Source organism: Bidens hawaiensis, unplaced genomic scaffold (assembly GCF_021521415.1).
Source record: "Bidens hawaiensis isolate Kalapana, Puna unplaced genomic scaffold, B.hawaiensis_p1.1 tig00028741_1, whole genome shotgun sequence".
NCBI classification, from domain to species: domain Eukaryota; kingdom Viridiplantae; phylum Streptophyta; class Magnoliopsida; order Asterales; family Asteraceae; genus Bidens; species Bidens hawaiensis.
In genome coordinates, this window is record NW_027505130.1 from 231,502 (window position 1) to 254,814 (window position 23,313).

A 23,313-nucleotide genomic window follows, 5' to 3' on the forward strand; every position below is an offset into this window, starting at 1 on the left:
TTGGCATTAAAAAAATAATAATTACTTAATTTATCATTAACTAACAAAAGCGCTTAGGCTCAAAGCCTCAAAATTCATTAATATTGAATTCTTATTTTTTAATTTATTTTAAGTTGAAATGACAAAACCAAAAAAATTAAGTAGAAAAGCTGGAAAAAAAAACCGAGTGATTTTTAGAAACCAAAAATTTAATTTAAAACTGAATATTCGACTTTGTTTCAGTTCAACTCAAAGCCGACTTTTTGGTGTAACAACCCCACCTCTTTCATCTATACTATATATAAAGCATGAGTTAAGAATCTTTTAAATTTTAGGAGGTCCATAGCACAAGGTATAACATACAATGCATAAATCTATGAGATTTTAGGGGTAATATGGACTTTTCAATATTTTCTACGATTGACAAACGACAAACGGCATATGATACAAAAATATTTATAAGTATAATCCTTTAATTTCAATCACATTTTGTTAATATATATAATAGTTACACATTTACCCTTTATTTTAAATTAATTACCCCTACGACTTTTAAACGACCATAACTTTTTTCACGTTAATATTTTTCAAAAAAATAATACACCATAAAAACGAGCATTTTATGCTCTTTAATTTGAGTATCATATTGCTATATTTTTTTAATTTTAACAGCTTAACATGTTATATGATTACCATTTAGACCGGGAAATGGGCCCCGTCGAGGGGGTTCGGGTCATGGGTCAAAAATGGTTATGAACAAAACACGTGATACCCCGCGATATCGTAGGGGCGCCCGGTTACTTATAAATCACATAGTATAAGCTTAAAGAGGGGTAAAAGGATCATTGATATACGTGTCTTTCCATTTTATATAAATTAGTTACAATTTTTACCATTTAACTTTTACAACCTTATATAAATTTATAAAATTATTACGTGATTGCCCCCCATCATCTTTAACCCACTATTTGACAACTGTTTTTAAAGTTCTTGTTATATCCATATTTTATAATACATTACGATATATAAAAAAACCGACTTACCATTGCGACGCACATGTTTTTTGTCAACGTTATGTTGAGTCTGACTTGCTATACATGTACCACATGGTCTCTTGTACGAACTAATATTGTTCGCTTTGCTAATTTTCACCCAACACAAAAAAGATAGAAAAACTCGTATCTTGTACAAGATTATGGAGGTCATTTGATGCTTACTGTGAAATCCGAGTCGGGATTTGTTGTCGTGCTGACATGTGCCTAGTGTTTCTTAGCTGTTCCCGAGCTTAGATTCGAGCCCTAACACATAAATAAACCCGTTAGAAGATGACCCAAGGAGTGAAGCCTTGAGAGCACTGTCCAGTGCTCAAGTCAACGAGTTATAGCGACATACACATTTACATAAATCCACAATATATAAACTTGTAATGTACAAACAGACTAGACAAATTGTTCTATTGTCTCGTGATGTAAAACTTTCAGTTTGAATATGTAGAGTTCTGTTTTATTAGTGGCTTTGGATTGGATTTGGATTCACATCACATAGTCGACTCCAACGACTTCATACGACTCCTTAGGAAGTATTTAATAATATAAATAAATTGAAATAAATAAAAAGAAAAAATACAACATGAGTCCTTGGTGTTGCAGAATGCAGATTGAAATGTTTGTAGAAACGAATCTTGTTAAACTAGTGGATGATTTCCATACATGGAAAGCAATAAACGATGAATAAGTGAAGAAACACTAAGTGACCCGGTGCAGATTATAGATAATCTGGGGGTTAAGTAATGTTTCCCACGAGAATGAGGTCCAACAGAGACGGTTGTTCTTCAGGGGACCTGCAAAACAAACACCGTAAGCTCGTCACTGAGAAGGGGGGGGTTCCTCCTTGTGACCACCCTCCGGCGTGAGAATCAGACTAGATTGCTCTGAATATAAGTGTATATTAAGAGATTGCTAGATAACAGGATCGCAGATGATCTTACCATTCCAAGATGTTGGAGTATTTATAGCCGAAGGTAGGTTTCCTAGAAGGTACAGCCGGCTGAATAGTATTCCTGTTCTACCAACAGTGGACTATGCACAGGCCATACTGGTTGGTGGATAGGTTACGACCAACAGTAACAAAGTCGGCTGCACTATTCCACCAACTGTAGATTATGCACGTCCCACCTACTGTGGATTATACGCAGGCCATGCTGGTTGGTGAATAGGTTACGGCCAACAGTAACACTATTCTACCAACTGTAGGCTGCGGACGCCCCTCAGTAAGAGTTGGTGAGTAGGCAGCGGCTAACAGTGACAAACAGTACTAGAGGGTGCTCCTCCTCGTACTGTTGTCGGTGAGCTGTCACCCTGTGATTGGCTCATGGGCTGTTCTGGTCAGATTGTCTGTCCTATCCATACCTTGGTAGGTATAGTACAAAAGATCTTTCAGAATCATACGGACTGGCTCATTTTGGCGGGATTGTTCCCGCCTTGCTCATTCCTTCATGTGACTACTGAAGTAGCTATTGTCTTGTGCGTGTAGCCCTGCTGTCTGCGGGTAGCCTTCCCTGATGGCTTGTATCCGCAACTGCGGGAACAGGCGGGGTACTTCACCATTGGGAGGCTTTCCCTGCGTGTACAGCTTGCGTACTGCGCGTAAGGTTCTCTGAGCATGGTGGGTCCTGCGGGAGCAGATGGCCTTTGCGCAGACGTCCCTGTTCAAGGTGAGTCTTGCGGGACCAACTGGGCTCTGCTGGGACCTACCTCTTCAATAAGAAAGCTATGAGAGTTGAAATAGGAAAGCAAAAGATATAGAAGAAGAAAGAATTTTAGACTAAATTTGTTATACAAAATATGCAAACATTAAAATAATTTAAAATCATGAATGGTTACCCCTAAAATTTTACATCTTCGCGTAACGTGTCAAGTTTTTGTTTAAATATGAAATGTTCGCCTTCGTGTTAACACGTCACAAAGGACTTCCTAAACATGGAATGACGTAAAAAGACACTTTCGTATCCATGTCATGCATTAATTTATCGGTTACATTTACTAAGGAGCCGTTTATTGTTAGAAAAATGAATTCCTCATATTTATGTCATGTGTCAATCTTTCTACACGTTACATTTATTTAGAAATCGTTTATTTTCAAATAAATTTTAATGTGTTAATGTGACAAATCCATAGTGGGGAGGGGGAAATCGCCTCCTTCTGAACCCATCACCTTCCAACTTCAACGTCTTCTCCACATAGCTTGGAGACATTTTGGGACTCAAAACGCCCCCAAAACTCTAGGGGGTGGTATTCCCGATGTTTTGGGTGTGCTTTCCCTTCCGAAACGGCCCACTACGGGTGGCCTAAGTTAAAAGTGTTTATTAGGGTGATTGATTATAGAATAGTCAAAAAGTTAATAAATTAATTTATTAATTCACATTTTTATTCACCTAGACTAGACTAGGCGCGGTCTTGGGGGGGGGGGGGGGGCAACACTGAGGAGGAGAGGTGGGCCATGTGCTTCTCTCTCTCTCTCACACACACACACAAATACACAATATGTATGTATATAATGAGCGGTAATGGAGCTTTAAACCGCGACACGACTTTATGGAGAGGGGTTTTGAAGCCTCGTTTTCAACGTGGCAGTGACGTGTTGGAATATGATTTTCTCTCGAATATCTGTACGTCTATTCGTTACGACTACCTAGATTTACTGATTTTAGGCACGGGTACTTTCGAGTACATGTACGGTATTACGGGTTCACGGTACCTGTTTGAAATATATATGGTTTTTTATTGAGATTTCCAAAACTCATAACCCTAACGTGTTTTTTTTTAAGATATTCTCAATGCTTCAAGCGGAAATTTCAAAACCATTGATAATAATATTAAGTAATCAATAACAATTCTAATCAAACCAATTAAACCCTAGTTCTCTCCTTCTTCTTCAAACCAATTCCAATTAAACCAACAATCAATAACTGTTAACAATCACCATCAAACATGTGGCTACACAATTTTTTTTAGTTTTGGTATTATGTTTTGGTTGTGCTATTACGGGTTTGGTATTATAGATAACTAATTGTTGATAAGGTACCAGTATCAATACCAAGTTAAATAGAGATTTAAAAAAATTAACAAAGTGGTACCAACGAGTACCGTATCTAAAGTACCCATGCTCATACCAAGGGCCGACCTCAGGGTATGGCAGGGTAGTCGATGCTAGGCCTGAATTTTTTTTATTTTTTTTTTAAAATTATATGTATTCTTATGAACAAAATATGTATAATCAATATTTCAACACAATTACATAACCACTAGCTTGGTCTATTGGCAAAGTGGTATGACAACTAAAATATTGTGGGTTCTAGTCTTATTTAAGACATTTTTAAGCTTATTATTATAAATAAATTTTTTATACAACTTAAATCATAATCAAATAAGTTCATTTAGAATTAAATTGTTTAAACCTAACAAAATGTTTATTCTAATTAAGGCTCAAAAAAGTTTTTGCAATTGGCCTATAGAAATTTTCGTCTTTTCAAAACCGGCCCTACTTATACCCGTACTATAAAATTCGGTACCCATGTTTAGTGATTTTCAGTACTAAGCACTTCCGTATACACATGCAGTAAATATTAGCCCCTAGTTACCTGGACGGGCAACGAAGCCGTTCCACAAAAGAATGGTCTAATTGACATTTTTGTCGTCCTTAAACCTGATACTAGATTACGTCAACGACATTCAGACCGACCGAACCTCTTCAGATTTGCTTCCAACTACTTCAGACCAAAACCCCCTTCCACTTTTAGGTAATAATCTTTCACTCTTTCCTCTATGTAATTGATAATCATTTAGCTTTACCAGTACCAATTTCAGATCCATTTAATTGCATATTCATCTCTATTAATTGTAACCCAATGAATTTAACCAATCGAATGGATGAAGAACACCAATCTCTAACCTTTATGGAAACCGAAATCCTAAACCCTAACCCCAATTCATCCTTTCTAACCTTCGGCAAAGCCGGAGAAACCGACGAAGAAGACGAACCCGCTTTCGACGAAAACTCGAACACCAGACCCAAGGGCAGAAAGGTCAATTCACCCTGGCCCCGAATGAAATGGTCCGATACCCGAGTCCGGTTGTTAATTCAGGTTGTAGCCTGTGTCGGAGACGATGATGTTAATAATGTCGGTGATGCTGCGGGTTCGAGTCGAAAATGTATACATAAGAAGGGGAAATGGAAGACGGTGTCGAAGATCATGGTAACGAAAGGTTGTAAAGTGTCGCCGCAGCAGTGCGAGGATAAGTTTAATGATTTGAATAAGCGGTTTAAGCGGTTGAATGATATTTTGGGCCGAGGGGTGTCGTGTCGAGTGGTGGAGAATCCGGTGTTGATGGATTCGATGCCGAGGTTAACGGTTAAGATGAAGGAAGATGTGAAGAAGATTTTGAGTTCGAAGCATTTGTTTTATCCGGAGATGTGTGCGTATCATAACGGCCAACGGATCCCGAATTGTGACGAGGTGGATGTTAGTATTGGTCAACGCGGGTTGAAAGAGAGCGTCGTGGTTCATAGCTCGGATACTGATGATGATGATCATGATCATGATGATCATGACCACGATGACGACGACGATGATGATGATCATGATGACGGTGAACGGGTGACGGTGAAGAATAGGTTTCGTGATGAGATGAATGAGTTTTTTGAGGATGTTAATAACTCGAAGGCGCAGAAGAAAGAGTGGGTTAGGAAACGAATGTTGGAGTTATGTGAGCAGCGAGTCGGGATTGAGAGTGAAGGGTTTGAGATGGAGCAACGGAGGTTTAAGTGGGAAAGGTTTTGTGACCGGAAGGATCGAGAGCTTGAGGTTGCGAGGTTGGAGAATGAACGGTCGATGTTGGAGAACGAGCGGACGGTGTTGCAGCTAAAGCATAGGAATCAGGTTGTTGAGTGTGATTGATATAAACATGTATTATGAAATGCTTATAAGTTTGTATCATTTTTGTTGTTCACTTAACTATAGCTTATATGAACCTTTAATACTAATGGGACTGTTTTTGTATGATGTATAATATATCTCATTCATGTATTGTATTTGTGGTGACAACCTGCATTTGGAGATCTCTATTTACCTTAATGAAATCACAGACCAACTCGCCAGGATGGCAAGAAACAAGTACAAGTTATCGGATTGACCAAGAAACCATTCACAAGATTGCAGTTGCGGGTTGTAAAAACAAGAGATCAGAAAACCAAGAAACCTATAAATTAGAGACCAATTGAATTTCCAAGAAATAGCGGATTGCGAAAGCATGTATTTGAATGACCAAGACTTGTAATAGGGGAATGATTACGACGTCCGGTTTGTGGGGGAGTTTGAATAGAATAGGCAAACTAAGGTGTCTGGTTTGTGGGGGAGTTTGTCGAAACCATTGATCATGTTTTTGTGTCGTGCAGACTTGCTCAAGCCACTTGGCATGCTATTTCCACTTGGTGTAAGATCCCTTCGGTGTATCCGTCAGTGTTTGGGATCTAATAGAGCTTTATAAATATATATTATTTTCGAAGAAGAAAGCTAAGGTGTTTCACGCCATTTGTCTCATTACGTTTTGGTTTTGGTGCATATGGAAGGAGAGAAATGATATGGTTTAAATAGTAAGCCGGTTGTGGCAGCTAGTGTGATGTGTGATATTAAGGCTTTCGGGTTTTTGTGGGTTAAGAACCGATCTAATATGCATAATTTGTCTTGGAAGGATTGACGAGGGTTTAAGGTGTAAGCGTGGGTGTGGTGTCGGTTTTATGTTTTTGGGTGTAGATTGTTGTAAGTATTTTGGCAGACTTTGTCCTCGCGGGTGTTTATAATACCTTTTTGGTTGGTTGTTCAAAAGAAATAGGATGACAAACGAAAATTTGAAAATGAACCCAAAGAAATACCATATGTTCAAAACATCTAGAACACGTAATGAAACATGCAATAAACATCTACCCGGACCATACCCGTAAACATTTAAAAAGTGCTAACTTGTAACTTGTACACATACATATATATTCTGAAGCTGAAAAGACAAAGACAAAGATAATAATGTATAATTTGTCTCGGGAGGATTGACGAGGTTTAAGGTGTAAGTGTGTGTGTGGTGTCGGTTTTATCTTTTGGGTGTAGATGGTTGTTAGTATTTCAGCGGACTTCTCCTTGCCGGTGTTTAGACCATCCTCTATGATGGGGGGCATTGAAGCCCCTTCATAGTGCCAAGTAAGCACCCGGGGGGGGGGGGGGGATCGAAACCCCAGCCAATAATGCCCCGCTATGGTTTAAAGCCTATTGGCGCCCCTATATATACATATATATACACACACACACACACACACACATATGGTTGGGAGAGAAAGGCGCCCGACGTTGGTGGTGTTGAGTGTGGAGCCCCTTGGTGGTGTTGAGCGCCCAACGGCGCCGACCAACCCTCTTTTTAGCGCCCCATAGCATGTTGTTTTATAAAAAAAGGATGGCAAACGAAAACGAACCCAAAGAAAATACCATACGTTCGAAACATCCCGAACACGTAATTAAACATGTAACAAACATCTACCCAAACCATACCCGTAAACATTTTAAACAACGCTTACGCCTTGTTCTTGAGTTTTTTAACTAATGAAAGAAAAGGAAAGGAGATGGAAGGATAAGAAAGGAAAGAGAACGGAGGAATTTATTTTTAATTAGGTGTGTCCTTGAGTTGGAAGGAAATTAGATGAAAGGAAAGGATAACTATGTTAAAAAATAGTTATCCTTAGTAATCATCCCATTTTTGAGAGGATTAACTTCTTCTACTATTTTCCTTTCCATCATAAAAAAACTCAAAAACACCCGTTTTTAACTATCCTTGGTTTTCTTTACCTCCTTTAAAAAAAGGAATATCTCATAGAATAGTAACCAACTTTCAAAAGTGTTTCAATTAGGTCACTCATGCATATTTTTCTCAAATCGGGTCACTAAATCTTCAAATCGAGTCTCACCAATTTTTTTGTTTGTTAAAAAAGAAATGGAAGATAAGATGTGGGTGTCGGAATTTGCAATATATGTAGTTATATTTTTAAAAAATTGAAAAACGTTAATTATATTAAAATTCAAAAATAAAAAAATATAATCCACGTCGCCATTCAACGTCAACATAAAAAAAAGATAAAAAGATTTCCTATGTGAAACAAAAAATAAAAACGTTAAAAAAACATGTTAAAACCTTTAATTTAATCAAATATGAAAATTGAATGACTTAATTGAAACAATTTTTAAAGTTAAATGGCTTTAATTGAAACACTTTTAAAACTTGTTAAATAATATATGAAATTGACGCTTTCAAAAAAAACTCAAACTTGTACACATGCATAAACTTCTTAAGCTGCAAAAACAACAACAATAATAATAATAACAATGGAAGCTCAAGGTGTGCAACAGCAATGGATGATGACCGCACAACCCCAACCACAGTACGCCTACGGTGCGCCGCCGCCGCCACCGTCACAACCCTACCACCAGCCTACAATTCACGAAGAAATCCGTACGCTATGGATCGGTGACTTACCTTACTGGGCCGACCAGTCTTACCTTCATTCATGGTTCGCAGCCACTAATGAGGTTACTAATTGCACAAATTATAGCTTATGTTTATTTCTATTGTATGTATATTTGTATCATCTAGGGTTTCCTACTCACAGAAATTATTAATAATAATAATAACATGATACTGGAAAAATTGGAAGAATTAGGGTTTGGAATCAAATGTACCAAAATTTGAAATTTAGGGTTTTAAAATATTGTAAACGAGCTAGGCTTGTTTAACTTATCGAGAGCTTCAGCTTGGCTCGTTTCGAGCTCTATTTCTAAAGCTCAAGCTCGGCTCGTGAGTAGTTCTTAAAGCTTGGTTTTGGCTCGGCTCGTTTTTAACCTGTATATTTTTTTAAAATTATTTGTTACATAATATATAATATTTGAACATAGTAAATTATTAAAAAATTGTTTTCAGGAACTAATATAATGCCAAAGTTGATCAAGTTGGCCGACTAGATCGATTCTGGCTGAGGTTGACTGATTATGAGTAATATTGACCTGATTGACCAAGTTTTACAAAACTGCTATATATTAATATTCATTTTTTAATCATAATTTTTATATAACGATAGTTAATAAATTAATAGACATTAAATTAAAATTATATAAATAAAAGGCTTGTTTAGGCTCGCGAGCAGGCTCGAGCTCAAGAGCTCAGACTCCTATATTGAACAAACTTATTTTTAGGCTCGAGCTCCTTTAAGCTCGGCTCGATTCGAGCTTTTTGTGAGCCAATCTCGAGTAGCTCGCGAGCAGCTTGGCTTTTTAAAACCCCTATTCGTTACTCAGTTATTGCAGAAATTAACCACGGAAACACGCTACTGAAAACGTCAATTATAAGGATCTCATAATTAGCAGTATAAATTGCTCTTATTGTTTAAAACCATATTAGTTTTGAATTTCGAAAGAATTAGGGTTTGAAATCAAATGTAGCAAAGTTTGAAAATCCAGTCTTGATTATGGCATTTATGATGCAATTACAGGTGCTTTCAATAAAGGTAATTCGTAACAAAGCAACAGGGCTTCCAGAAGGTTATGGATTTGTAGAATTTGCTTCACATGCAACAGCAGAAACTGTTCTTCAAACATACAACGGAACACAAGTTCCTGGAACCGAGTTAACATTTAGGTTAAATTGGGCATCTTCAGGGATTGGAGAAAGACGACCTGATGCTCCGGACCATTCTATATTTGTAGGCGATTTAGCACCCGATGTTACAGATCATTTATTGCAAGAACTTTTAGGACTCAATATCCATCTGTTAGAGGTGCCAAAGTTGTGACTGATGCAAACACGGGTCGTTCAAAAGGGTATGGGTTTGTTAAGTTTGCGGATGAGATGGAAAGAAATCGAGCAATGACTGAAATGAACGGGATTTATTGCTCGACTCGACCTATGAGAATTAGTGCAGCTACACCAAAGAAGCCTACTGCTTTTCAACCGCAATATGTTGCACCAAAAGGTATGTATTATCATTTGAATGTGTTTTATTGTAGGTTAGAATATGTTACATAAAATGATAAAGAGAGAGGATGAGTTGCTTAGGTAGAATGGGATTGGAGTAAATGTGTGTGTTAACAACTTAACATATGACCCGTAGGCCCAAGTTAGGTTTCTCTAGGGTTCTGGTTTCTTTACTGTATGGATTGAGGATTCACCTAAGGGTATGGATAGGCTGGTTTTTTGGCTCAAACTGAACCAAAAACTGAGAATTTTGTTTTTATGTTTTTCAAAGTCGTTCATGTTCAGCATGGTTTGGTTTTTTCGGTTTTTCCAGTTTGGCTTGAAAATTTTGGGCCGAAAAAATTGTCCCAAAATATTGAATTTGGTTTTAAACATTTTTTGTTAATTAGTAATTAATTGATTTTGGTTAAAGTATTTGGGTAATATTTTTTATTAAATTTTTATAAACTATTTAAAATTAAAAAATGAAAATCCATATGTTCGGTTTGGCGTTTTTGGGTTTAGTTATGTTACTTACATGCAAAATGGAAACCGAACCAAATGTTTGGTTTTTTCTAAAACATAAAACCAAACCATCCGTTTTTAGTTGGGTTCGGTTTTTTCTATATTTTGGTTCCGTCTTTCAGTTTCCTGTACACCTTCACTTTTCTTCGTCCTAATTGATTCAGTTAAACATGTACTAACGTTTACACTTTATAACTTTACTATAATTTACTGGGATATTTAAAGTCACATTATTTTAAATGTTTGAATATAATGACTTTGTATGTCTGGTTATTTAGGGGTCAAATAATTGGTATGAATGATCAGCTTCACACTTAGGAAGAACCATGATTACTTGTTACCCTATATGCTATTCATTTTAAAGACTTTCCACCACATTTTCATTTTTAGTATTGCTAGCAAGAAAAAAACTATAATCGTTGAAATTATATATGCTTAGCTTTTTTGATGTATTAAATTAGTTATAAAAAGTATTAGATAGTTGATCATATAGAGAATATTTTGGTCACTCTTTTACACCTTAATGGATGCTAAAATCTGCAAATTTGAGTTGAAGATGATGATTAATACACAATGCATTGTTGTATTTATTGGCAGGGTTATATCCAGCTTCTAGTATTCCTATGGACACTGATCCAACTAACACAACAGTAAGTTATCTGTATTAAAATATGGTTTTGTATCTATTTGTGTTCTTTATTTGCATTGTTTTTATTGCAGGTTTATATCGGCAATCTTGACCCTGCTATTACAGAGGATGAATTGAGGCCGATATTCTTGCAGTTTGGGGAAATAGTTTATGTCAAGATCCCTGCAGCCAAAGGATGCGGTTTTGTGCAGTTTACAAATAGGTCAGTCTTTAATGTCAAAAAAACTGTTTTCGCTCATGTGTCGGCCTGTTTACCTGTATTTGGGCTGAAATGGGTTATCTTTTATCTTCAATGTGCCAAATTAAAATTTTATTTATAAGGGATATGGGTGAAATGGGTCTAATAGGCTTGTAAACGAACCGAACAAACATGAATGGCGCATGTTCTTTCTTTTGACTTTAACCTAACAAATGATTGAACACGAACAATAAATGAATAAGGTTTTCTTGTTTGTGTTAGTTCATTAAGAAAACAAATGTGTTCACGTAAACGAAGAAACATAACTGAACATTGATTAACAAACATAAACGAACATAATTGAGTGAAAACCATGTAAAAGTAAACTTGACTAATTGTAATGAAAATAAAAATGTGGAAAAATACATAAGTGAACATAAACAAACGTGAACTAGCGAACATAAATGAACATGGATTTAAATGAGTGAACGTAAACGAACGTTCATGAACATAAATGAACGAACAATGTGTTTATGTTAGTTCGTTTAACTAAATGAGCAAACATTGTTGTTCGTGGTCGTTCATTTATTAAACATATGAACATAAACAGACTTCTTGTCAAATGGTTCACAAACAGTTCATTGAATGTTCGGTTCGTTTACCGGCCTAGGTCAAAGTTGGCCAATGTTTAATTCAAATGCATAAAACCTTGTAAATAGTTTAGTTTGAAAATTTTGATCAATATAATAATAAAAAACTCTGTAACCATGAATTATTCAATCTTTTTGTAACTATCTCTTTATGATTAATAAGATTATATCTGTCTCATTCCATGTTGGATATCGTGTCATTGTATATTTGTATGGTATGCAGGACATCTGCTGAAGAAGCAATTCAAAAGATGCATGGAAGTCAGATTGGTCAACTTGTTGTCCACCTTTCTTGGGGAAAAAGCAAGCAGGTCAAACATTATGGTCAACAAAATTTAAAATTTCAAAGCCTATAGGATTTAATATGCACTTTTACCCAAAAATATTTTATGCTGTAGGACCCAGCTGGAATGTGGGCCCCATAACCCGATCCAACTCAATGGAGCAGTGCATATTATGGTTATGGACAAGGTTATGATGCTTATGCTTATGGAGCAACTCAAGATCCATCATTATATACATGTGGTGCTTATGGTGGTTATGTGCAGTATCCTCAACAGGCAAGCCATTTTTTCTATTGTTATTGTATATCATTTCGCATTTCCTTAAAAATAAGTTAAAAACTTCAATATAACTTTTATTCGATATGATATGATATTTAATTATTTATAAGATGTGATTGATTTCGCGATTAAGAAACGTTGTGTTTCGCGAGAGATTAGGGGTGGCGAACATAGCAGACAAGATAAGAGAGGGGAGATTGAGATGGTTTGGACATGTAAAGAGAAGACAGACGACGAATTCTATTAGATCCGTAGAAAACATTACTATAGAGGGGAGGAGGGGTAGAGGACGACCGAAATTGACTTGGGATGAGAGGATTAGGCATGATTTGATAGACCTGAACCTCTCCGAGGACATGGTTGAGGATAGGAATTCGTGGAGAAGTAGAATTAAAGTTAAGGATTTTTAGAGAGAATTGAATACCTTAGGGCTTAGACTTAACTTATTATGGTCACATACCATAATGGTATTTCCCTTACATATATTATTATTATTATTATAATTATTATTAGCTTTTATATAGCTGTTAAACTGTGATCTTATTATTAATATTATTATAATTAGTAGTAGTTTTTATATAACTGTTAAACTTTGATTTCCTTTATTTTGCTTCATACACATGTACTTAGAGCCGAGGGTCTCTCTGGAAGCCACCTCTTTATTCCTTTGGATAGAGGTACGGTGTGCCTACATTCCACCCTCCCCAGACCCTACTTATAGCTTTGCTGTCGGTGGGATTTTACTGGGCATGATTGATTGATTTCCAGGGTGAAGGTGAACAGGATATGGGTGCAGTGGCGGGAGTTGCACCGCCTGTGGAACATAGGGAGGAAATATATGATCCCTTGGCCATACCAGATGTTGACAAGTGAGTTTCTTCTTACTAATTTTATTATTATTATTATTATTATTATTATTATTATTATTATTATTATTACTGTCATCGTCATCATTAATATTCTTATTCAAATAAACTCATTTTTGTGCATTTAATTTTTGTAGGTTGAATTCTATGTATCTTGCTACACATGGAAGCGCGATCTTGGGTCGTCCTATGTGGCAGAAAACATCATCTTTCTCGTTACAATCGTAATTATGATTTTGTTCAATGAAAGAAAACCGAGCTAGTTGCTAGTTCATAAGAGTTTGACAATACTAATGCTGCAATTATGTAGTGGAGATTGTAGATTCAAGCTGATTTATAAAATTCGGATTTTTATAGATATGGGGTTTGGTTTACTTGCTAATGTGTTATGAAATGTTTAATTCATTCAAGACATTTAGGGATTTACATATTTGAAGATCAAAACACTTTTTTGACATTTAAAAATAATCTAAAATTATAATATATTTTGTTACCGTTGGGATTTAAACCCTTACCTCAACCTCTTTATTATCAAATAAGTAAAAAAAGATAATGACAAAATCAATCGGGTCAATTTTGTTGGGTCGGATTATCGGGTCATGTTATGCTCCTACATCACATTTTTTTTTATGAAAATGTAGAAAGCAAACCTTCAAATAACCTACCTGAAAAAAACGCAACATATTTTTCGTTTTCACTTAAAAATATTATTTAAAAGACAGTTCGTATGAGGTTATTTTATTTATCTTAGCGGAAACAAAAACCCCGATCATAAAGCCAATAATTTAGAAAAAAACAAATGACTTCAAATTGTTGGATATATTATTACTACAAACATAAATTTAAGTTGGTTTGTTTAGTTAGTATAGCTGTATAGGATCAAACTAATTGTCACTCCAAGTCTCCAACACCTATAAAAGCCCTTTTCAGGAAATTATAACATTTAAGCATAGTTGGTATAATTTATTGTGAGCTAACTTAATCATATTTTGAGCAAGCATAATTAATTTACTTAGTAACTTAGAAAGCTAGAACAAAATATTGATGACACCCGAAAAGCCCATTTAATGTTTGGCCCATGTGTCCGGATATCTAAATATATCAGCAGTTATCTATAACTAATTTCATACTAATATTACCAAATCAGAGTGGCGCAGCGGAAGCGTGGTGGGCCCATAACCCACAGGTCCCAGGATCGAAACCTGGCTCTGATATCTTAGAAAAGGCTTCGGATTATTTTTTTATTTTTATATATAACATAAAAATATGATAAAATACAATATTAATACAAAGTGGGCATAAAACAACATATCCCAAATACTTTTTTACACTTGTTAACAGGGGTGTTCAAAACTGTTTGAACAGTCTAAACCGAATCAAAATAACCCATTCTACCAGGTCAAGAGCACTGCGGTTTTGTTTACATGTTGAAAAACCAGTTTCCATGATTCGTCCCATGGTTTCGGCTTGGAATAGGTCATATAAACCGAACCGACCAAAAATAATATATACTTTAGACAATTTGCTTTGTAACAACCAAAATAGAAACTATAACATTTATTTCGAACCACAAACACTATTCAATAACAAATCATATTCGAAATAGTCACCGTGTAAAACAACCATAAATGCACAGAGTACAACTATATACTGCACGAAGACAATTCTTTAGTGAAGTTTAAAATAAACTGTATAGTGTTCATCTCTCAGACTAAACAAAGGCTGCAGAAGATAATTCATATTCAACCCTTTAGCCACAAAGCTAATCGGATGGTAACTGCTGATTCCATCATTCACCTTGAAGCTAGTCGCTGAATCCGAACCAGCCGAGTCACAGCTGAGCTTGACTGTTCCATTAAAACTATGCACAAAACAACCCTTCTGGCTTTCAGACTCCAGTCTAACCATCCCTTCATTTCCATCCACAAACCGGAACACCGCATTCTTGGAATCGAATGAACCGCTTATTCTGAGATTCTGTTCCTTTCCTTGCTCTATGATCACCATTCCAGGGAGGCTGTACGGCTCTAGCATGACTGTTTTATTGATAACGTCATTGCGTGATGACACTCGGGTTTTGGGATCGGCTGGGACAATTCTGAACGTCGAAAAGACGGAGTAGCTGGTTCCAGGGTCCGGGTATTCGACAGTAGTGAGGTAGTTTGATGTGTGGGCAATTGCAAGTGTTGTTTCTCCGGTTTGTTGGGAAAGAGAGATTAAGTGGGAGTTGTAATCCGAAGGGATCGGAGTGATCCACTCTGAAAGGGAATCGGAGTCTGGTTTTAAGTCGGAATCGCCTGTGATTATGGCGACCAGAAGATAGGGTCCGAATAATATTGCATGAAGAGATGAATATTCAGAACGTTCATCTGCAATGTTAATATTTTTGTTTAGTCACTAAAAGTAAACATAAAGAGTCATTAGCATATTTGTCACAAAAGAGTAACTAATATTTATTTATTTCAGTCAGAAAAGGGTACCTTGAATAGCCTCAGTTCTAAGTGTGATTGGTAGTTCAAGGGTAATAACGTCCGACGAGCTCCATTTTTTTGTGACGGATAAGAAATTACCTGCATCAAGAAACTTGATAAAGCTTCATTATCAAAATATGACTTTATTTTCTTAAAACTTTTTATTTTTTTATAAATCAAAGTAAAAGAATGTTACTGTAACACCCGATTTCAAGCAAGATTTAGAGCTACCATAAATTCTTGTTACGAAATAAGTGTTGTTTTAATATAACATATTCAATACTTAGATGACATATAAGATTTATACCTGTAGATGTTAGAGGGACAGTGCGACCGTTAAGTGTTACTTTTGCATTTGATGTTGTCCAAAATGGTATTCTAAAATACAAAGTAGATGACGATCCTTCCTGAATAAACCACACAATCAGTTTCGTAAACAATAAATCAAAACCTCATGTAACTTTTTTCAGGATATTCACAAATTTTTACCTTCTTTGGAGAGACTGTAGTTGTTACACGAAGACGAGGGTCCCACGACACAACGGGTGCAACTTTCTGGTCAACAACAATCTGTCCAAGTTTCCAGTTAACCGAGCTTGATATGTATTGGATGATGTACAGTCCGGTATCCTTTCCCGCTTCTTCAAAGTAAATCGAATCACCCAATTTCGAGAACGATTCAATCCCTAAAAAATGTTTGGAAAAAATAAAGTTGTAGTCATACATTTACATTTTTGCATTATTTACACAAGTAAATGTACTAAATAAATGTATAAACCTGTCCCATAACAACACCAAAAATCATTAAACTGTGTTCCCCATTTATGAATTCCTGTGGCTTTCGACATGCCTGCGCCTAATGGCAACATGTATATCATAATTCCAGGTTCTTTCCCTCTTTGGATACTCAAGACACCATTAGTCAACGCGCGTTCATAGTAATCAGCATACGCGATCTCTTTGGTCCATCTAAACAAGTTCCTAGAAACCTAAAACACAAATGCAGGATTAATCATTAAATATGACATCAAGACGATTAACTTGTTTATGAAATACAAAACACACCTTTAACATATTATAGGTAGTACATGATTCCTCGTTCTCAGTCTGCAAGGTGGTCGCTAGTCGTTTTGGGTCCGACCTGATACCAAACATGTTTATCCACATTGAAGCTAACATATTTATATAATATATTATACAAATTTAAATGAAAAGGTAATAGTCTGAGATCATCAAGACCAAACTTTTTTACTATCCATACCAGAACTCACCAACTGATGTCCCTCCTGTAGCATACATGTGAGAAGAGTTCACAATATTCATGAAGAATGTACTGAGTTCCTGTAAAATTGAAAATGCAAAAATTAATTCTTTTATATAATACTGGAGTTAAATCGGACGGGATTTCTATAAAAATTACCTTGTAGAGAGGATCGCCCGTAACTTCATACCGCATTTGTGATCCAACAACAATTGGAATATGCGTGTTGGCATGAAAGCCAGATAATTGATCGGCCTGCAAGCACATTTATTTTTGTACAGGTTACTAATAGTATGATATTATTCTATATAACTCAAAATTGTATATAAGTTACCTTTATAGCCAGCAGCCCTAGAAAACACGGTTTGTCAAACAGATGAGCCAACACCAAGTGCTTATTATCTCCCTAGTAACGACAAAAAAGTCCGTTAATAAATTATTAATACCAATATAACATATTATCAGGCTGACCCGTTGCATAATTTGAGCAGACTCAAATTGACAACATACTGTTATGGTATAGAGCCGATACATGACGTCATTCATTCCACCTGTCTCTTCATTCAAAGATCGCCAGTGTCGTTCAATGGTGTACTGTTTGATCACGTTTTGTACGCGTTTGCTAAAATAATCCGCCATTTGAATCGCCATTTTTAGAGCTTGATCATTTCCAGCCAAAACATACTGATCAACTAAACCTGCCATTATCTGATATTTACAAGAAACTAACGAATTAATATTTGGTAAAATAGTAAAAATTTATATCTAAAAAATGTCATTTTAACCTTGTGAATGGTGTAATATGGAGCCCACACGGGTTTAATTGCTTCAAATCGATCAAAAAACTCAGATGGGAAAGCCGAGAGGTAGCCATCGCTTGTCTGACACTCACCAAGTGCAGATACCACCGCAGTCATCTTTTGTTTTAGAGCATCGTTCCCGGTGCTTGCCCACATTTGAGCTGTGGCACTCAAGTAATGCCCTGATAATATTTAGTAGTGCATAACTTTAGTGTTACAAAACTACAAATAACGTGTAGATCGGATAATTATAGTCACTCTATCAGGGTGCTGATGTTGTAATACACAAAAATAATTAACTTTTTTGTGTGTGTTAAATAACATATATATTATCTCCATGGCAGGTAAACCGGTAACAAGCTGCACTTTATGTAACCATGATGCACTTTAATATAATAGTCATGTTACATATACTAAATAAAGTAACACATAGGAAGACAAGACACAAACCTACAAAATGACCGCGAAGCTCTTGATCCTTGGACTCCCAACCGCCATAAGGTTCACCAGGCGTCGGCAGCCCTGCATTTTTCCTAAAGCTCCAAACCAACCGATCAACATCCAACATTAACAAGTACTTCAAATTAGTTTGTTGAGCTTGACCATGTATCGAATCCGGGTCCAACCTCACATCACTTAAACTAATCTCATTCAAAAAATTCCCATTTGCATAAGACTTACCCCCTTGATTCTTCATCTGTCTATACATCATCATCCACCTGAATTCATCTTCCTGTTTCAACACCTTTCTAGGCAACAAACTCGCCCAAGCCGAATCGTCGGTTGGAGTCAAATGAGTTGAATGATCATGTGACATCAACAACACTTCATTTTTCCATGTTTTGTTATGTGAATTCAACAACTCGTATCGATAAGTATGCGACGATAACTCAGTTGGAGTATTGGTACATTCCTTACCAAGAACAACATCACATAATAACACAACCAATATCACAACCACAAACATCTTCATACTAGTTTCAAGTAACACAAGACAACACTTGTATAGTTGTATTAAAATAAGTCACTTATATTAGCAAATACGACGAGTCGTGGACGGCAAATAATTCGTTACCTGCCGCCACTAAAACGAAACAAGTGATTACTGAAATGGGAGTGTGATAATTAATGGATATGAATAATGGCGTTGAAGTTAAGAAAATAATAAAAATGGTAACAAGTAAGTTATAAGTATAAGTAGAAAACAAGGGTAACTCACGGATGGGGTGTCGTTATCTAAGGATTTGGATAGGTGTGAATAAGATGACAAATGAATGAATAATAATGATATTATTGTGGGAATATTTTGATCAGAAACATGACAAAATGTTTAGGTTTTGGTGATGACATTGTTGGTCCTCAAGATTTGTTAGCATGGACATGGAAGTGGTCAGAAAGTAAAGACTTTAGCAGTTCACTCTATGAATATGGGTGCCACTATCTTCTTTATGTACACTAGTGTTTTCTTAACTTTATATAAAGGTTACCTTGACTACTAAAACTCTTGTTTTTACGAGTCGAGTCGAATCGGGTCAGGGTCAGCTTGAACTCAACTCGGTTCAAATTTGAAACCTAGGCGAGCTACGGAGTCTGGCCGAGGCAATTAAGCCTGACTTTATGAGAGTCTCGACTCTCGAGCCTCAAATTTTTTATATATCTTTAGACGTGAAATTTGGTGAAATCATGTTGTTTTGGTAAAATTATATTGTTTTAGTTCCATATTTATTGTTTAGTTTTCTAGTTCTACTCTTAGTATTAAAATTTATTTGGTTTATAATATTTATTTTATCACGTCACTATCTTCTGTAAGGATGGATAAAACTTTTCAAGTCATAGAGAAAGAAATCTAAACATCAAGAGTAAAGTGTCATAATATTAAAATAGATAATGTTTTACAGTTATAGTGGGTAACATTATCTATTCACAAGTCATCTTTTTATATTAGTTTTTTTTAACCTATATTTGTTTGTTTTAAAACAAAAAAAGGGGTGTTGGAATGTCAACATTTCGAATACTACATACGTCTTTTACATTTTCATTTTTTGTTTTATTATTTTTTGTGGCAAAAGAAAACGGTGAAATAGTTGAAAAGCCAAGGTTCTAGAGTGGTGTTAACTATTTGTAAAAGATGTTGCATCTAACAAAACAGACAAAATACCACGTCATCTATCGATGAACCTACAAAGTTTCTCCCCGAACATAAACCAACTCCTTCGACGAAGTATGTAACATCTAGTGCAAGCCAGATCAATTATGTGCAAGGCGCGATTTACTAGACCATAAAGATCATCCTTAGTTCATGAATTTATAAAATAATGAATCTCAACTTTAACAAACTATGTCACCGCTCATTTGCAAGTGAGACCTAACAGTGACTTGTCTGGAAGAGAACCACAATAGTAAATACCCCAAACAAGTTAAATATGATGAGGTAATCATTAGCTACATATCAAGTATTTGCACTCACTTTTAGTCTCTCCCTTGTACTTCACTGGGTGATTGGAGAAAAGAGCTTCTCTCTCAGGTAAAGTCATAATCATGATCGAGCTAATTTGATCCGATCTCAATCACTTAAGCGATCTTTGAAGCTTCAATTTGGATATTAGGAAATCTTATAATTGGATAACTTGGTTCAACAAATTCTTCAATTCCGGTAAACTCCGTTTGGTTTGATTCAAATTCATTTTGAAATGTTTGTTTTTATTTTAGCTAGGGATTATTGAATGGGAATGCAAATAACACGTTACTTTTTTAGTTTCTTATATGGCGAAACAATTAAAAAAAATCCAAGCACCTACTTATATTTAGTTACTTCCATGAACCAAAACTAACATGTTGCCAAGTTTATAATAAATAAGACAGGTGCGAGAGGAAAGCAACCATTGATACTAACACAAGAAATGCATCTTTTTGGATCAATATTGATAAACACAAGCCCCACATACCCAATTATTATGAATAAGCCTTTCAAGTCTCTTTCACAATTCATGATACCAAGCCTTTAGTTATACTTTGATGGGAAGTTTGCATTTAAAACCACGTTAAGTGTTGCTTCTTTGTCGTACTTAATCTTTTGTCTCATACATTGAATAACGGATTAAAATATTATAACATGTCCGAGAGAATTTAAAAATGCATGAATAACGGACAAAAACACATCCTTCCCCCCATTGTCGCCCCTCTTATCGGCCCCGGTGGGGGTGGGAGTTCCTTCCTCTTCTCGCCCCATTTTACCACATAGTACTTACAACCTTAAAAGGGTGAGTGTGGATTGGAAAACTCGGTAACTTTAATTTAAATGTCCCGTTGTAATTTGATAGTGTCGCTTATTTTCTACTTTTTTCTTAGACTTATGTATGCTTGGATCTCTTGCCATTTGATTGAGGCAAATTTTTTTATTTTCTTTGTAATAATTTTTAATAGTCAATGAAAGCATGATCCGGTAAATGGAAGGAATTTATAATTATACTTTATGTGTTTAAATATTAACATCTAACTTACAAAGTTACACTAGAAACATCATTGTTTATAAATAAACGTGATATACTGTACCTATCTCTTAACAATATCAATAAAAACAAAATATAAGGAATTTGGAAACTATTAACATAGTGAAATATACAAAAACTTCCTTTAATAAACACAAAAGCAAATATATTAATCAGTTTAAAACAAATGTCTCGTCTTTTATTGTGTCTTTATAATTGTTTAGCTAAAGTGATGTAATAAACCAAAAAATATATATATAAAATATACACTCCAGAGGCAGAATATACTCATGTGAAGAGTCAGAGAGAACATGATTATATATAAAAAATATTAGGGTTTAGCATAAAACCCGAATAATGGAACCACAATTGAAATAATCCAATCGGTTGGGAAATCGTGGTTCTGTTAAAATTGGTCTGTAATCAATTTATATGGTTAGATTAGGGTTGTACATTTAGACTAACTTTATTCACAACTCAATCCAAGCCAATCCAATTTTTAGTAAAAAGAAACTAATTTCTCTTCCTTCTACCTACATAACCCGACTTAACATAACTTTTCACTTTAATTCACAATCCAACCAAACCAATTTTTTATTACATATATCTTATTTAGGTTTTCATCTATTCTATAAAACTTATTATAACTAATAACCCAAACCCTATATTTACAAGTTTTAACAAAACAAAACAAAACATCCAAACTCGTTTAAAAAAATATATATTTTTAAAAATACTTCGCTTTTAATAAAATTTATATTGAAGTGTTCATAAAAATAAACTAAACAATACTATGTTTTAAGATTTAATAAAAAAATAATATGAAATATTAAACAAAAATCAAATCTGCCTACACTATTAAAACATTATGTTTTTTTAAACAAATGACATATTCCTATTGGTCTATCACTATAGTTTTCATACATACTGAGGCTTCTAACTTTTCTTTGCAATTAAATAATTCATAAGTAAATAATTATTACATGTTAAATGGATTTATGGTATATTCTTTAATTTTTCTAATTTCATTATTCAAACTATTTTAAATGGTATATATGATATATTCTTTAATTGCTCTAATTCCATTCAGTCATTTCAGTTTTAAATATGTAAATATATATTTTAAATCAAATAATATGAAATCAATTGTCACATTCAAAACCGTTTGATAATTAATTACATATATTATATCTTAAATCAAATCAATATCAAATAAATTTCAACATTTAAAATAGTTTGATAATTCAACTTTGCTATTTTTGTTCCATATTTCAATATGTTCAAATCTCAAAATTATATTAAACGGATTACCGTGATTGTAATTTAGGTTAATATTCACTTTTTATTCAATGACCAAAAATATTTATCCTATTACCTTCCTATATATACTTTAATTTTAACACAAGAACTTTCACCCCACGTTCTTTATGCAAATTTCACATTTATTTGTAAGGTTGATTTCTTGTGCTCTTCTTATTATGTTCTTTCATATTCTTACGCTGTGATGTTAATATTAAAATGTACATGAACTTTATAGGGTGTAGTTATAATAAGAAGTGTAAGAAGTAATATGGTGTGTTAGATATGTTGATCTGACGGTGGATATGCAAAGTGTGTTTGTTGTGCAATGTGTTTTATTATATCTAACGGTGAAAACATACTTCCTACACTTATTATGAAAAAACTATTTCTTATTATAACATTGATCTCTCTCTCTCTCTCTATATATATATGAGATGGTTAAGGAGAGAAGTCATTTTATTGCGAGAAATGTGAGAAATGAATCTGAACCATTCATTTTGTTTAATCGATGGTCCATAACAACAATGGCAAACTTGTA

At 34.9% G+C, this 23,313-nt stretch overlaps 2 protein-coding genes and 1 pseudogene across 3 annotated transcripts; 2 read left to right on the forward strand and 1 right to left on the reverse strand.

Annotated features, from left to right (window-relative positions):
- Positions 1-4,903: 4,903 nt before the first annotated feature.
- LOC143610933 (uncharacterized) lies at positions 4,904-5,935 on the forward strand. The gene has a single exon (XM_077085275.1). The coding sequence runs from the start codon at positions 4,904-4,906 to the stop codon at positions 5,933-5,935; it is 1,032 nt and encodes a 343-aa protein (XP_076941390.1).
- A 2,453-nt stretch (positions 5,936-8,388) lies between these two features.
- On the forward strand, positions 8,389-13,838 carry LOC143610923 (polyadenylate-binding protein RBP47B'-like; annotated as a pseudogene). Its single transcript, XR_013149672.1, has 8 exons — positions 8,389-8,605; positions 9,562-10,041; positions 11,145-11,197; positions 11,268-11,398; positions 12,248-12,335; positions 12,423-12,584; positions 13,356-13,456; positions 13,591-13,838. The product of XR_013149672.1 is annotated as a polyadenylate-binding protein RBP47B'-like (transcript).
- A 1,136-nt stretch (positions 13,839-14,974) lies between these two features.
- On the reverse strand, positions 14,975-19,170 carry LOC143610934 (uncharacterized). The gene is made up of 12 exons (XM_077085276.1): positions 18,436-19,170; positions 17,971-18,167; positions 17,696-17,893; positions 17,520-17,591; positions 17,345-17,440; positions 17,186-17,265; positions 16,990-17,065; positions 16,703-16,913; positions 16,414-16,610; positions 16,232-16,331; positions 15,934-16,023; positions 14,975-15,822 (listed from the first exon to the last, which is right to left on the reverse strand). Exons 1-12 carry the CDS (start codon positions 18,956-18,958, stop codon positions 15,122-15,124), a joined length of 2,541 nt encoding a protein of 846 aa, XP_076941391.1. The 5' UTR covers positions 18,959-19,170; the 3' UTR covers positions 14,975-15,121.
- Between the last annotated feature and the right edge of the window lie 4,143 nt (positions 19,171-23,313).

Excerpts from the sequence above, each read along its gene's own strand:
- LOC143610934 (XM_077085276.1), bottom strand. The coding sequence starts at position 18,958 with ATGAAGATGTTTGTGGTTGTGATATTGGTTGTGTTATTATGTGATGTT. Across the intron at positions 17,592-17,695 it reads ATCGGCTCTATACCATAACA|GGAGATAATAAGCACTTGGT; the intron begins GTATGTTGTCAA and ends TGTCGTTACTAG. Across the intron at positions 16,024-16,231 it reads TGTCCCTCTAACATCTACAG|GTAATTTCTTATCCGTCACA; the intron begins GTATAAATCTTA and ends TTCTTGATGCAG.
- LOC143610933 (XM_077085275.1), top strand. The coding sequence starts at position 4,904 with ATGGATGAAGAACACCAATCTCTAACCTTTATGGAAACCGAAATCCTA.